The sequence below is a fragment of the Zophobas morio genome, unplaced genomic scaffold (assembly GCF_036711695.1).
Source record: "Zophobas morio isolate AGI-343-1 ecotype UQ-CSIRO unplaced genomic scaffold, CSIRO_AGI_Zmor_V1 ptg000155l, whole genome shotgun sequence".
In the NCBI taxonomy this organism is placed as follows: domain Eukaryota; kingdom Metazoa; phylum Arthropoda; class Insecta; order Coleoptera; family Tenebrionidae; genus Zophobas; species Zophobas morio.
This window is the reverse complement of record NW_026972259.1, coordinates 111,335-123,708: the sequence shown is the minus strand read 5'-3', so window position 1 is coordinate 123,708 and position 12,374 is coordinate 111,335. Positions and strand designations below refer to the sequence as shown.

Genomic DNA, 12,374 nt, shown 5'->3' with positions numbered 1-12,374 from the left:
TAGCAAACGTTGATATTTGTTGTGGGCACACTTTCGATCTAGCAATACAAACATAAAACGGGCGCTATATTTTTGCATATTCTATACAAGAGCTCCAAAAATTAATTATTAAATGGTTGTGGAAAAAATAATTGCATAAAAAGCGTAAACAAAAAGTTATTCCGCTACTGTAATAGAGGAAGTTAAAATTGACGTTAGGAAGAAAATTTATTAATAATAAACTTGGTAAACTACAAAATACTGAAAGAGACAACTATTATGACCATGCGTTGTCCTTGCAAGTAAACTGAAGAGGGTAAAAATAATGGGATAAAAGAAGCTTACATTTTCTTGTAAGATAGCTTTCCGCTAGCATCGGAGCTCATGTATTTTAACAAATCACATAATTTAAAAGATATCAAAATGATAAAAAGGGTATTTAATAAATCAAAACTGAAACATTAACCTACTCTAGCATATTGTATTGATCTGATTTACAAATATGGACTACTAATATCTATTAATACTAAATTAAATGTCTAAAAATCTCTTACTGGAAATATCATAGAAAACTCACAAAATTTAATTGGTTTATTACCAAATTTTTGCTGGTGCACAAGCCAATGCTTTGTCCCTGTGAAACTGAACATCTATTTGGCGTTTTGCACTTTCACCTGTTCGTACCGCCTTAAAACCTTTCTCTTTTCTTAAAGTACTCTAATTACGCTGATAATAACATTAATTGAGCTCAAATATGACTCCTCCTTTGCTAACAATGTTTACAAAATTATAAGGAGCTCAGTATACTAATGATCCTCAGATATTAACAAATACGAAAATGGAAAATTTTTCCTGAGAAAAAATACATTGCTCCAATCAAAACCGTCTTAAATACAATTTCTTAAGGTAATACTTTTCGAAACTTACGTAACCATGAGATTTAAATTTAGATTTTAACGTAAGGATGAGGTAAGTTAATATAGCTTATCATTGCCTTAAGGGCAAACTCTAAGTAAAAAATACAATATTGAATATATACCCTCTGGATAAAACTTGCTAATATATTTAAAAAACCGCTCGAATTAGATAATACCTTTTCATTGAAGTTATAAAAAACTTAAATTTTTTTAAAAAAAACCTAAAAAACTGGAGTTTATATAGCTAAGAATAATTTAAATATAAATAGCTGCTTTTTAAATGTTTTAGAAATTATATAGGCAAAGTTAAACACGTAACTGACAAAGTCTGTATGAATCTACAGCAGTTAAAGAAATGTTGCGTGTCAATTCTCTAAATTGCTAGTCTAAAATGCTGTCTCTAACAACGCTCAAAGTGAGCATGAAAAAAAGTTACGGGAAGACGGTACTAGTTTGCTCTCTTACTATGCTCCTTTTACAATATTATTGTGAATGATTCGTGCAGGTGCTCAATAAAAAAAATTGAGCATAAACTGCTTTATATCGCTAACAACTAATTATTTTGCGTGGTTCGTATCAGTTCCGCAAGTCAAATAATAAGTGTAAGCTTAAAGCGCAACACAGGGCTGTCCGAATCTCTTGTCTATAAAGGGTTCGTAGGCAAGATTCTTGAGCCCACCTAGTTTGAAAGCCTACTAACATGTTCAAAAGAAAGAGCAGTTGCACTTCAAAAAAAAAATTTAAATCTATCCATACCCTGGTCGACTTATGATAAAATCTGAACGCAAAACCGAGTTAAACTTTATTAAATTTTGAAAGCAAACTATACTACGCACTTCTAAACAACGCTACGTACTCTATATATAGATTTATATAGTATTTCTTAGGATAGTTTTTAAAAATTTGAGCCAAGCATTCTAAAATTTTCAGTTAATGGGGTTATTTTAATTTTGTTAAAAATTTAGTAATTTTTGGTTTCCTTTTTTTTGTTAAAACACGAGAGATTGTGTTTATTTCGTGCAGTGCTATCTGCGAAAGCTACTAAGTCATTTTAAATGTTTTTTTACTGCAGCAGATAGAATGCATGGATTACTGTTTTATCCTTGACTGCGATGTGGCGCCAGGTTTATTCGCTTATCAATGATGAAGTCCTAGTATTTGACTTAAGCATCCGACGGATTTCAACATCATCAAGGATTAAAGGCGGATGTAGTAAGTGCAGCTATGCTTTTCTCTGCTGTTGGATACTCCTCCCTGCCGACACCGAGTTAAGAGGTGTTTCCAGTAAAGTTGTAGGTGTTGCCGAGATAACGAAGGGGCTTTTTGTGGAAGTGTAATGAAGAATTGCAGAACAAGAATAAGAGCAGAAAGCCCTGCGGGGCAACAGTTGTCAGTCGACGGTCTAACGACAGCGCAGTGTCAATTCTGTAAAGTTTGTGTAGAGGGCCAAAGGTCCCAAATTTGTATACCTATTAAGTCTTTAGCAATAGTGTATCACGAGCTCTATTTTGTCGAACGCCCCATCAACTTGCATAATGGAAATGGAATTGTTGAATTTATCTGAAATTTATCGAGTTCAAGTAGTAATTTTATGACCATCACGAGACCTGGTTCGAATCGACTGACAGTGCAGAAAGTAAAGTGGTTAGACCGAGGAAATATAGAGGATGGTGTAAATAAAATTTAAAGTATCAAATAAATTTACTAATCGCTGAAAGCAGAATTATAAAACTTGGCCTTCCTTGTATATACAAATATTAGGAGTACCTGTTAAGTAATCTGCGTTTTAGGACACTGAGCCACCGCAAAAACCGTGAGTAAATAATCTGTTCTAAATTATATTCGCCAATCCAAATTAATCTGAACACCACAAATTAAAAATTGCATCACCAATAGCATGAGTGTATTGTTAAAATACGTGCTGTAAGTGGTGGCTCCTTTTATCAACAATATATGTTAAAATACTTTTTTACGCTAAAATTTTAGTGTAAAAATATATTTTACCATCCGATTTCCTTGTTTGCAGCATAAATTATATTTTGTAATTTTTTTTGTTGGATTTTGGTTAAAGTTTAGAACGAAGAAATTCTCATAATAATATTTAGGGCAACGAAGAGTTTGGTGATACTAGGGTATCTTTTGGATCTATATTGTAAATGCAAATACTAACTTATTAAGAGGTCCACGGTGCCCAAGGCACAACGCCAGCTGCGACTCAGTCCATGCTACTTCTTACAAAAGTGTATGCATCATATATAAACCTTCACCGAAAAATAGCTACTAATTTAGATCTTCATAAATTAAACTAAATTAAACTAAATTTCATTATGTATACTTTGCTTAAGCAAAACTACCTTTCCTTCCAACTTTAAACAAGTAAGCCAAGAAAGCCATATTTTGGAGTTCAAGGTTTTTTTAGTTGCTTTCACAATATTTGTTTTCGTACACGCCCTTATTTACTTTATTTACCACTGTATATTATACTTCTCAAAATAAATAAGGTTGTTCATTGCAATAAGGCGAGTTGCCACGACTATGTGACCTGCTATATGCATCACGACTTTTTAGATCGGCGTCGACCTCTGTTTTTAACTGAATATGGAAAGCTAAACTATGGTTAGCAAAAATATTAATTCTGGGTTCAACTATAAAAAATAATTTCTTTTTACCAATCGGCTTTGCAGTTTTTTATACAATTTAACTCTAGACAACAAACTTTGCTCTTACGCGGAAGAAGCAATCTTAGCCGAAAGAGTAAACGAGGCAGGTAACAAATGATGTGGTTTAGTTATACACTGCTTTATTAAAGCCAGCGCTTTTAAGGAAGTACTCCTTTGGGGCGGGCTAGCAAAAATGCAGAAGATGCGCTGTGCAAATATTATAGCTGCGGTTATTCCGGTGGCTGTCCCGAAGGCGACTCTTGCACTTTGGCGCATAACAACTATGAGGCTTTACACCATCCTTTTACCTATAAACTCAAGGCTTGTTCTCACCGTTATATTAACAATGTATGCGCCGCTTTAGGCTCCTTTTGTTACAAATATCACTCCTCTGAAAGGCCACGTTATAAGGCAACTGGTTTTCTAATTTTTTTTATTAAGTAAATCACCAGTATGTGTAGGCTTTTCCAGAGGAGTTAATAGAGAAAAGTGCAGAAACGTGGGATTTATTTGTGGCTCGGAACGAATCTCTTTACGACGTTCATTGTTATATAAGTTCATTCCTTCAACCTACAATTAAAAATTTTCAGGGCAAAAATGAAGATACTTTTTCCGCGGATACTTTTAAAGTGAGGAGATGTCACAAAAAAGGTCCCCACACCACTTCGCTCTGTCCGTACTTTCACGACTTTCACGACAGAAGAAGAGAGACCGCTCTTTATCTTTCTTCGTGGTGTCCCTCCGTCTTGAGTTCTAGCGGTCAAGACCTTTTTATCAATCATAAAACTCACTAAGACTAAATTGAGTTCTCTTTTAAACTAAGATCCCTTACAATGCCCTGAAGGAGATGAATGTATGTACGCCCACACTAGATACGAGCTGATGTTTCATCAAAATAACTATAAAACGGAGCAGTGCAAGTAACTTTACACTCAATATTTATGCTTCTGTCCTTATATTAATACATATTCTTTTAAATCATTCTTAGAAATTATATGGAGAGGGGTTTCTGTCCCCGAGGTGTGTACTGCGCTTTTAAGCATGCATCGTACCTGAACGGCAATAAGGAGAAAGTAGGGGAGCATACGGGAGATTTAAAAGCCGAAGCCAGTGAACTCGAGTCGCAACTTAAAATATTGAAAGCTGAAAACGCAATCTTGGAAAGCAATGTCAGTTTTGCTACTTTTCCGCACGCCCGTAATAAGGCCTGACCATAGGTTTCTTTTTGTACAGATCATAAAGCTCTCGCACCAACTGGCCATCTGCGAGGAAGTTTCCGAGTGTCCGGTTTGTCTAAGTGTGAAGGTGGGTAGCATCTGCCGTGTTCTGCCGTGTGGTCATACATTATGCGACTCCTGCTTTAACAAAATTTTTAAAATACAGTGGCAATTCAGCTTGTGCCCCGTTTGTAAAATTTCGTTTTCTCTAAGCGCTGCAAGAAAAATTTACCTTTAAGGGAATAAAAAGCCACATCTTTTTGAAAAAGCAATATTAATAATCTGAAATTCAATTCTTTTCTTTATTAAATCTTTTTGGTTTTACGCTTGGCGCAAAAGGCAAGATATATATAGAAATTTCTTTAGTGGAAACCAAAAAAAGAGTTGCATTGCTGAATCCGGTATGGCAAAGTGCGAGCATTACGGTGCTTGGTGTGTCCTTTTTAAAATCAGCCCACGATAAACACTACTACCACTCAAACTCTCCTGTCGCCTTGTGGAAGGCGTAATCGCGGCCGCCAACATGCATTATCCCGTCCTTTAGAGTAACCTTCCACTTAATTCCCTTACGCGTCACCTGCACAAGCTAAATTTAAAGTTATTATAATTATACAAAATCGTGATGAACCTTGTCGTACTGGCATAAAATTACATCTTCAGTGTCAGGTTCTTCACCATTTTCGGAGTCTAAATCGGAATTTAGTTCCCCATCTTCCTCTTTCTTTTAAAGCAAATATATTAAATATATTTTTGCTTGTAAGCAGGTGATATTACGCTGAGATCGGCGTTACTCTGAGTTCGAGAGGCTCTCTCTTTGTCAGAAATTAAGTTCTCACTCAGCCCATCTACTTGTAAAAGGCTGCAATCGGGCCTTTTCTCTTCTGAAGGTATAAAACTTTCTCCTTGTGGTAGATGTCTAGTTAAAGGAAAATCGTCAGCGCCGTCAGTTTGAGGAAGGTATGTGGGATATCTGTTTTGAAGTGAACCCTTGCTATAAAAGTTGTTGGCAGTACCCTAAAAAATAAAAGCCGTTTTAGTTTCCGAAGTAAAAACAGGGTTTAATATAGTTTAATACCAGGGCAGAGGCATCTCCACTCGTCAAAGAATCTCTCTGATCAAGATTAGCGTAGCTATAGAAAGATTGCTGGTCATGAGGGTAATCGTATAAAGATTCATAACTGTACGGTCCACTTCTGCTTCCCTCATCCGTAGAGCCGAACAACGAGTGCCCCATAACGTGGCTCTGATGTAATTTTAATTGCCACATCTGGCAGTTTACGGAATAATTATTTTGTAAAGCACGAAAACAGAAATAGTAAATACTCCTAAAGCCAAATTACGAAGCTTCGTATAAGTCTTAACAAAAAATTAAAAGTATATTGTTAATTACTCTAACTATTTTAAAAAAAATGTAAAAATAAAATAACTTACGAGGCGCAAATCTAATAAAACTTGCTCATCCACGGACTCACTCTCAAATTCTTCTTGAATGTTATTTATGACGTCTTCTATGACGAGATGATAAACGTTGGACAAAAGCGAATTAGAAGTTATTAAGCCTCTTTTGCTCATTATGTCTTAAGTAGTACTAATAAAAGTTTTAGTTCGCTTAACTACGAAAAACAATTTTGTAAATTTTTATTACGCCTCTTGTCACAAAATTTATAGCTTCTTATTGACGGCAAGCTTTAAAATGACAAATGCAACAGACAATAAGGAATTAACTACGTAGTCGACGAGCAACCACTGAGAACATGAATAAGTAAGCCCGAAGGGATCACTTTTCAGACGCTATGCCCAAGGGTGACCACCGGCTATACGTTAAATTGAATAGACAATTTAGCTAAAAGGTGCCTTTTTTGCTAAATTTACAAAGGCCCCTCCCATCTCACGTGGGCACGCGAGACGACGCCGTTGGGATAACTTTTTAGTTTAGTATAAAGTCCATACCATACGTGCGGGTTGTCTTCTAAAAGATTAGTGTCTCTACCTCTCAATTTGCGGGCGCTATGTCTCAATGTTGCGATTAGCTTTAGGGTACTATTGTAGACGTTCTCTAGCGTAGAAAGGTGGTGCAACTCGCGCTATGTGGGCCCCCCTCTATCAATCCTTGTTCAACTGGAAATACTTAAAAATCTGTGTAAGTGAAGTCTCATAATTTATTTTAAGCATTATACTGGCCATAATGTGGTGCAACATTGACTTTCTCGTTTTTATGACTGCTATGTATTCATTAAATGTAATTTTGTTGGAAACTCCATTCTACGTAGTGCACTCTAAACAGCTGGTGCTATGAATCTAGCATGCGACCCTATTATCATTTTCATTGGATATTATTGTAATATAATACGCCAACGCATGAAAATTTTATTGTTTGGGCTTTTAGCGCTTAGGATATTTGAGTAAGGCCTCCAACCTTAGGGCTAGGATCTGATTCTGTTACTTTTTTTGTATAAGGCGCCTATTGCATGTTTTCTCATAAGTTACTTTTGCTTCTATATCCAGTTTCTAGGTTCTATTTCCGCCTGTGCATAGCTTTGATGTAGTTGCGCCTTAGCTCCACTCTTGCTCTAAGATCTTAGCTTTGTTAATTGTTATTGTTTAGGGTTATTTAGTTTACTTTTTGTTTTCTCATTATATATTTTAACTTTTATAAGTTCACTTTTGGGTGCTATTTATCGACAGAGAACCTTACGATCTCCAGAATCGTATCAGCTGGTTGACGATGACTACCCGTTTAATCTAATAACTTCTTTGGAGACCACTGTATTTTACAAGCAGTTTTCTTATTGCGATAAATTGTGCAGAATCTCAGTTTAACCGAGCACAGAATGCTTAGTTTTGCTAAGAGTTAGATTACTTTGTTCAGTTTCCGCAAGTTTTCTCATGTTATAGAGTTATAATTAGCGTCACGTTCCTCTTATAATTGTGGGCCAAATGCTAGAACTCCAGTAATCTAAAGTCAAATTTATTGCTTATTTTTACCTTTGAGCCCTGGTATTCAATGCGTGTGCGCAAGAGATTTAGACTTCAAGGGGGTCTCACACCTTTGATATTTTATTTTTTAATATTCGCATGCTATTCTTTTAGCGCTAAAAATACGTTTCAATAACACTTATACTATCGAGTCTTTACCTGCGAGATAAAGGACCTCTTTCTTGGATCATGTTAAACCGCTACTTGGGCCAAGATGGGTTTACATCGGGAATTAAGCTAGCAAAAGATTTCAAGTTACTTGTTCAGTGAATTTAATTGGGTTTTAAAAGCTGTGTTTAAATTAAATGTAAACCAGTCCAATGATATGGTTGAAACTCAAAATAGTTTTATCAACGCATTAATTTTTCCTAGTGAACACTATATATGATCCGAGGAAGCGAGATTCAGTACAATTTTATGGACTTAATAAATTTTATTTTTGCATAGAGCAAAGTGAGCAGCTTATCGGTCTCGGGCGGGGAGGAGGTCATTTCTTTTATCATCATCTCCTATCGACAAACTGGCAATCCTTGTAGGGAGGTAAAGCCACTGTAGAATCCAAAAAAATATATAAAGAACTCCGGGGGAAGAAAGCCTCAATATTTGTTATAACTTCAAATTTAGAGGAGCAACCAACGCTAACCTAAATACTATTGAGTGACCTACATAGTATGATTGATAACTAGACAGCGCTGTTATGGGTGAGTCACGTTATGTACAGTAAAGATAGCTAAAGCACAAGCAAGTATAAAGAAATTTTTTAAACAAAAAATCTTTTTAATAAAGGAAGGCCGACCCCAAAGTAAAAGAATTTAATATCAAATTTTGAACTAGACGAAAGCGATTTTAAAAGTAAAATTGTAGCCCAAAAAACAAAAAGAGAGATTAACACGATATCATAAGAACGTTTATACCTACTGCAAGGCTACAAAATGGATCACCTTTCTATGTACAGTCACCTTCGTTACAAATGTTTAAAAATTATTGCGATTCTCTATTATTTTCAACTTGTACAATAATAAATAAACAGAGACGTACTAGTAGTTAAGAACTAGGATCTGACTGCGTTCAAGGGCCCCCTTAAGAAATCTAGTGCCCGAAAGGTTTATGGTGACTGCCCAAAAAAATATGACTCAATCAGCTTATGACGCTTTGAGAAATCTTTATAAGTTTTAGGTTTTAAAAAGCCAAAATGACCGGTTTTAAATACTAAATTATATTTGGTGAAAATTGATAAATTTTTGTACCTTTAAAATATGAAATTATATATTAAAAAAAACTTTACTCAAGGTATAAAGTAAAAACTGCTAATAAATTGAGGACAAGAGTTAGCTTAGTAAAAGTCCTCATAAAATTAAGCGGAAACAGATTTTGTAGTATAAAAGCGATTCATATATAAGCTAGGTATTCTAAGCAACCCCTCGGAAAGAATACAGCTCAAAATTTCACGTTGTCTTACTAAGCTTACCTTTAATTTGAGGGATGGCTGTTTAACACAAAACTTTAACTAACACTCCAAACTATATTCGCAGAAATATAAAAAGTTTTAGGTTTTGTATTTTTTAACAAGCAACAGCTTTAAATAAAACTGTATTTACACTCAACAATATTAACGTTTTCTCCCCCTCATAATCGGTCAGAAATATTTATAAATATACACTAGTTTTTTTAAAAAAAATTAGAACCGATCAAGGTACGTTCGAATATCTAAAAACACAAATAAACTAAGCAGAACAGTAAATATAAAGGTTTATGTAATATCAAATACCTAAATAGTAAGTAGTTACATAAAGTAACGGCTTACACCCATAACATTAGCTGGAAGAATGGGAACAGCAAAAAAAAAAAATTAAAGCAACAACTTATACAAAATTAGCAACAAAATTTCAAAAGTAGCACAAAGAGAGATGTTTATATAGCAATTTTTCATGATATAAACTAAAAACTTAAAAGTAGATTTAAGAGCATTTCGACTTAGAATTTTTCTTTGTAAAATAACTTTCGCGACGAGCAGCCTTGCGTCCTATTAAATCTAGGCGGTCCTTGTTCTCAAAAATTTTGGTAATATAAACCTGTTTATTTGTAATAAAGCGTTTAATATTGTTAAAATAATCAAAATATTATATAAAATATACTTTAGAAGGGTGGACGCCCACATCAACAGAATTGCCATTAATTTTATAACGTGTACCCGTGGTAAAATAAACCAGACCCTTTCGACGAAAAACAGACTTGACGATACCGGTTTTATCCTTAAAAGTGCCGCGAGCTACCTTAATCTCATCGCCCTTTCTAACAGGTAAAGATCTAAAAAATTTTAAGACTAACGTAGAGTTAAAAAAAATACAAGCTACCAACCTAACATTATACTTGGCTCTCAATTCCTTTGACAGAGGCGATGAAAGAATTTTTCGAAGTACACCCGAAGAAGCTGAGAAATGAGCTTTCCGACATTTCCTTCGTGAAGAGGAAACAAACTTAGAGTACTTCATCTCGCGAACTGGTAAACAAAAAATCGGAATGTGCGCTATAGGATGGATTTAGCCTAAAAAGCATGTGCAAATATTCCTCCACACGCGGAGCGATCAAATGCTGTTAGATTTCCACCATTCTTCAGGAGTGGGCTCCACTACCAAGGGTTTGTCAAGGCTTGGAGCCCTAACAAAGGTTTTATTCTCTATTATTAGGCATCAGTTAATAAATAACTTTAAGAATGAGTAATTATTTGTATTCTTAGGTTAACGAAGAGAAGCTCTTCATCTGAAAATAATTGCGTTAAACTAAGTGAGCAATCTTATTAAATATCAGCTTCATTTATCTTAGTTTTGTAAGTATAAGTTATAGCTCTAAGTTTACTGTCATTAAAACATAATATCTTATTAGTAAAAGCTTCTATATTATATTCATACAATCATCAAGGCTTTAAAAGGTACATAGATGAATAAATCTAATATGCATGTATAGACGCATGTCCTGTAGAGTTGAATGACTAACTTTTTAAGGGGTACCCTCCCTCCCTATTTTGTATTAACAGTAGTTTAACTAACAATCTTTTACAAAAAAAAATTGGTATAGAATTAAAGTAAACCTGTAGGTCAACCTATAAAGATGTAATGACATTAAGAATATTTACAATACTGTTGTAGCCTTTTGCAAATAACGCAGTATCTTTATATAGGGTAAGTTTAGGATTTTTTTGCACAAGTATGCTTTCTTGGCTGAAAATAGGCCGCAGTTATCAGAGTAGATGGAAGCAATTTTAAAAACACAACCAATAAAGAACGAGAAATAAAGTCGTTTAGGTGGGAGTCGAGCCCCACGACATTGAGTTTGAACGTCAATATTCTTAACCTATAAACTACCACGGGGGGTAGGATAAAGCCCTGAATTTAACCTGTTGCAGATTTATACTTAAAAATTGTTTTAACCATAAGGGAAAAAGCAAGGAATTTATTTTTTTTAACCAAAATAAGATTTGGCCCTAAAGATTATAATATATTTCTTTGGGCCGTAGAATGTAGTAAATGACTAAAAGTTTATTAAGATTTAATTTTTTTTCATTATCTCTACGACAGTACATAGACATTCGACCCTAAGCGAAATTAGGTGGTGAAAACGAATAGGATTGGCTTTGTAAGTTAATAATATTATATAAAACAATTGATAAAGGATCATTTTGGGAGAGTACACTGACGGCCGTCTTAGCATAGTGGTTATTGCACTTGGCTTGTAACCAAGGGGTCCCCAGTTCGACTCTGGGAGTCGGCAGTCGTTTCTCCTTCGTATACCTTTTTTGATGTCTTGTTTTTACCCTACGGTATAATGTGAGGCTGAACCCTTCCACCAAACTTTTGTTAATACTTTAGCTTTAAGTCCTAAAAATGCCATTTTCAAACTCGTTTCTCTTTGACCCAGAAGAAAATTAATATTTAGACCTCTTTGGAGTGTTTATCTTTTTTCCCTAAGAACACAAAAACTTTGAATACAACTGAAAGATTTGTGATACTAAACTTTTACGCCAGGTATATATCGCCTTGTAAAATCTAAGTAAGCTTAATTTTTTTTTAAAATGTATATAATAATTGCTTATCATGCTTAATTACTTTTAATTCTTTTCTTACTATTTAATTGTAACGTTTAACTATCCTTATTAGTTAACATTAATTTTTAGCGAGTTTTTTTTGTGCTCTACAGTTTTTATTCTCTGCTTTGAGAATTTACCTAAAACGAATGTTTTTCAACCTTTTAGCTTATACTAAAGAACTAAGGATTTTGTAAGTATTGTAGGCACCAGCTTAACTATTCCCTTCCCCCCTACTTATATAACCTTTTTAAACTCACTTGTTTATAGATTAAATTAAGATTTATAATTATATTTAAGCTTTTTCCTTAATTTATCTAATATCGAGGTGTTTATGAGGTTAACTTTATAAGTGTTTTTTCTTTTAATACCATTTTTTTGTGGTTATAAAATGGTGTGCTACTTGTTATGCTACACAACTTTTCTGGATCTTATCCATATGCTATACTTCTACAGGCCCTTATAGCATTTTAGCCTCGTCTTTATATTAAATAAAGATGGGTTTTTCTTGAAACTTTATTTTCATTTTTTTCATCTTAGCAAG

The 12,374-nt window shown here is 34.3% G+C and overlaps 2 protein-coding genes, 1 long non-coding RNA gene and 1 other non-coding gene across 5 annotated transcripts; 2 read left to right on the top strand and 2 right to left on the bottom strand.

Annotated features, from left to right (window-relative positions):
• The first annotated feature begins 3,079 nt into the window (after positions 1–3,079).
• On the top strand, positions 3,080–5,011 carry LOC135145465 (RING finger protein unkempt-like). The gene is made up of 10 exons (XM_064077570.1): positions 3,080–3,138; positions 3,242–3,305; positions 3,398–3,512; positions 3,604–3,663; positions 3,720–3,967; positions 4,018–4,095; positions 4,147–4,315; positions 4,380–4,476; positions 4,545–4,725; positions 4,790–5,011. Exons 1-10 carry the CDS (start codon positions 3,119–3,121, stop codon positions 5,009–5,011), a joined length of 1,254 nt encoding a protein of 417 aa, XP_063933640.1. The 5' UTR covers positions 3,080–3,118.
• A 45-nt stretch (positions 5,012–5,056) lies between these two features.
• LOC135145502 (transcription initiation factor IIA subunit 1-like) lies at positions 5,057–6,563 on the bottom strand. Of its 2 annotated transcripts, XM_064077618.1 has the most exons (6): positions 6,419–6,563; positions 6,205–6,361; positions 5,849–6,040; positions 5,548–5,787; positions 5,402–5,494; positions 5,057–5,350 (listed from the first exon to the last, which is right to left on the bottom strand). In XM_064077618.1, the coding sequence occupies exons 2-6, from the start codon at positions 6,343–6,345 to the stop codon at positions 5,243–5,245; spliced, it is 774 nt and encodes a 257-aa protein (XP_063933688.1). In that variant the 5' UTR covers positions 6,346–6,361; positions 6,419–6,563; the 3' UTR covers positions 5,057–5,242. The 2 variants fall into 2 exon arrangements, with proteins under 2 accessions (XP_063933688.1, XP_063933687.1); XM_064077617.1 differs by having other exon boundaries at positions 6,205–6,563.
• A 3,104-nt stretch (positions 6,564–9,667) lies between these two features.
• On the bottom strand, positions 9,668–10,239 carry LOC135145511 (uncharacterized). The gene is made up of 3 exons (XR_010283471.1): positions 10,108–10,239; positions 9,885–10,056; positions 9,668–9,821 (listed from the first exon to the last, which is right to left on the bottom strand). It is a non-coding gene; the product is annotated as an uncharacterized LOC135145511 (long non-coding RNA).
• A 1,205-nt stretch (positions 10,240–11,444) lies between these two features.
• On the top strand, positions 11,445–11,517 carry Trnat-ugu (transfer RNA threonine (anticodon UGU)). Its single transcript has one exon. It is a non-coding gene; the product is annotated as a tRNA-Thr (tRNA).
• The last annotated feature ends 857 nt before the right edge of the window (positions 11,518–12,374 follow it).

Coding starts and splice junctions, on each gene's coding strand:
- LOC135145502 (XM_064077617.1), bottom strand. CDS start 6,345: ATGAGCAAAAGAGGCTTAATAACTTCTAATTCGCTTTTGTCCAACGTT. Junction 5,495..5,547: donor AGAGTAACGCCGATCTCAGC/GTAATATCACCT, acceptor TTGCTTTAAAAG/AAAGAGGAAGATGGGGAACT. Junction 5,351..5,401: donor TTTTATGCCAGTACGACAAG/GTTCATCACGAT, acceptor TAGCTTGTGCAG/GTGACGCGTAAGGGAATTAA.
- LOC135145465 (XM_064077570.1), top strand. CDS start 3,119: ATGCTACTTCTTACAAAAGT. Junction 3,664..3,719: donor CGAAAGAGTAAACGAGGCAG/GTAACAAATGAT, acceptor AGCGCTTTTAAG/GAAGTACTCCTTTGGGGCGG. Junction 4,316..4,379: donor CTCCGTCTTGAGTTCTAGCG/GTCAAGACCTTT, acceptor TTTTAAACTAAG/ATCCCTTACAATGCCCTGAA.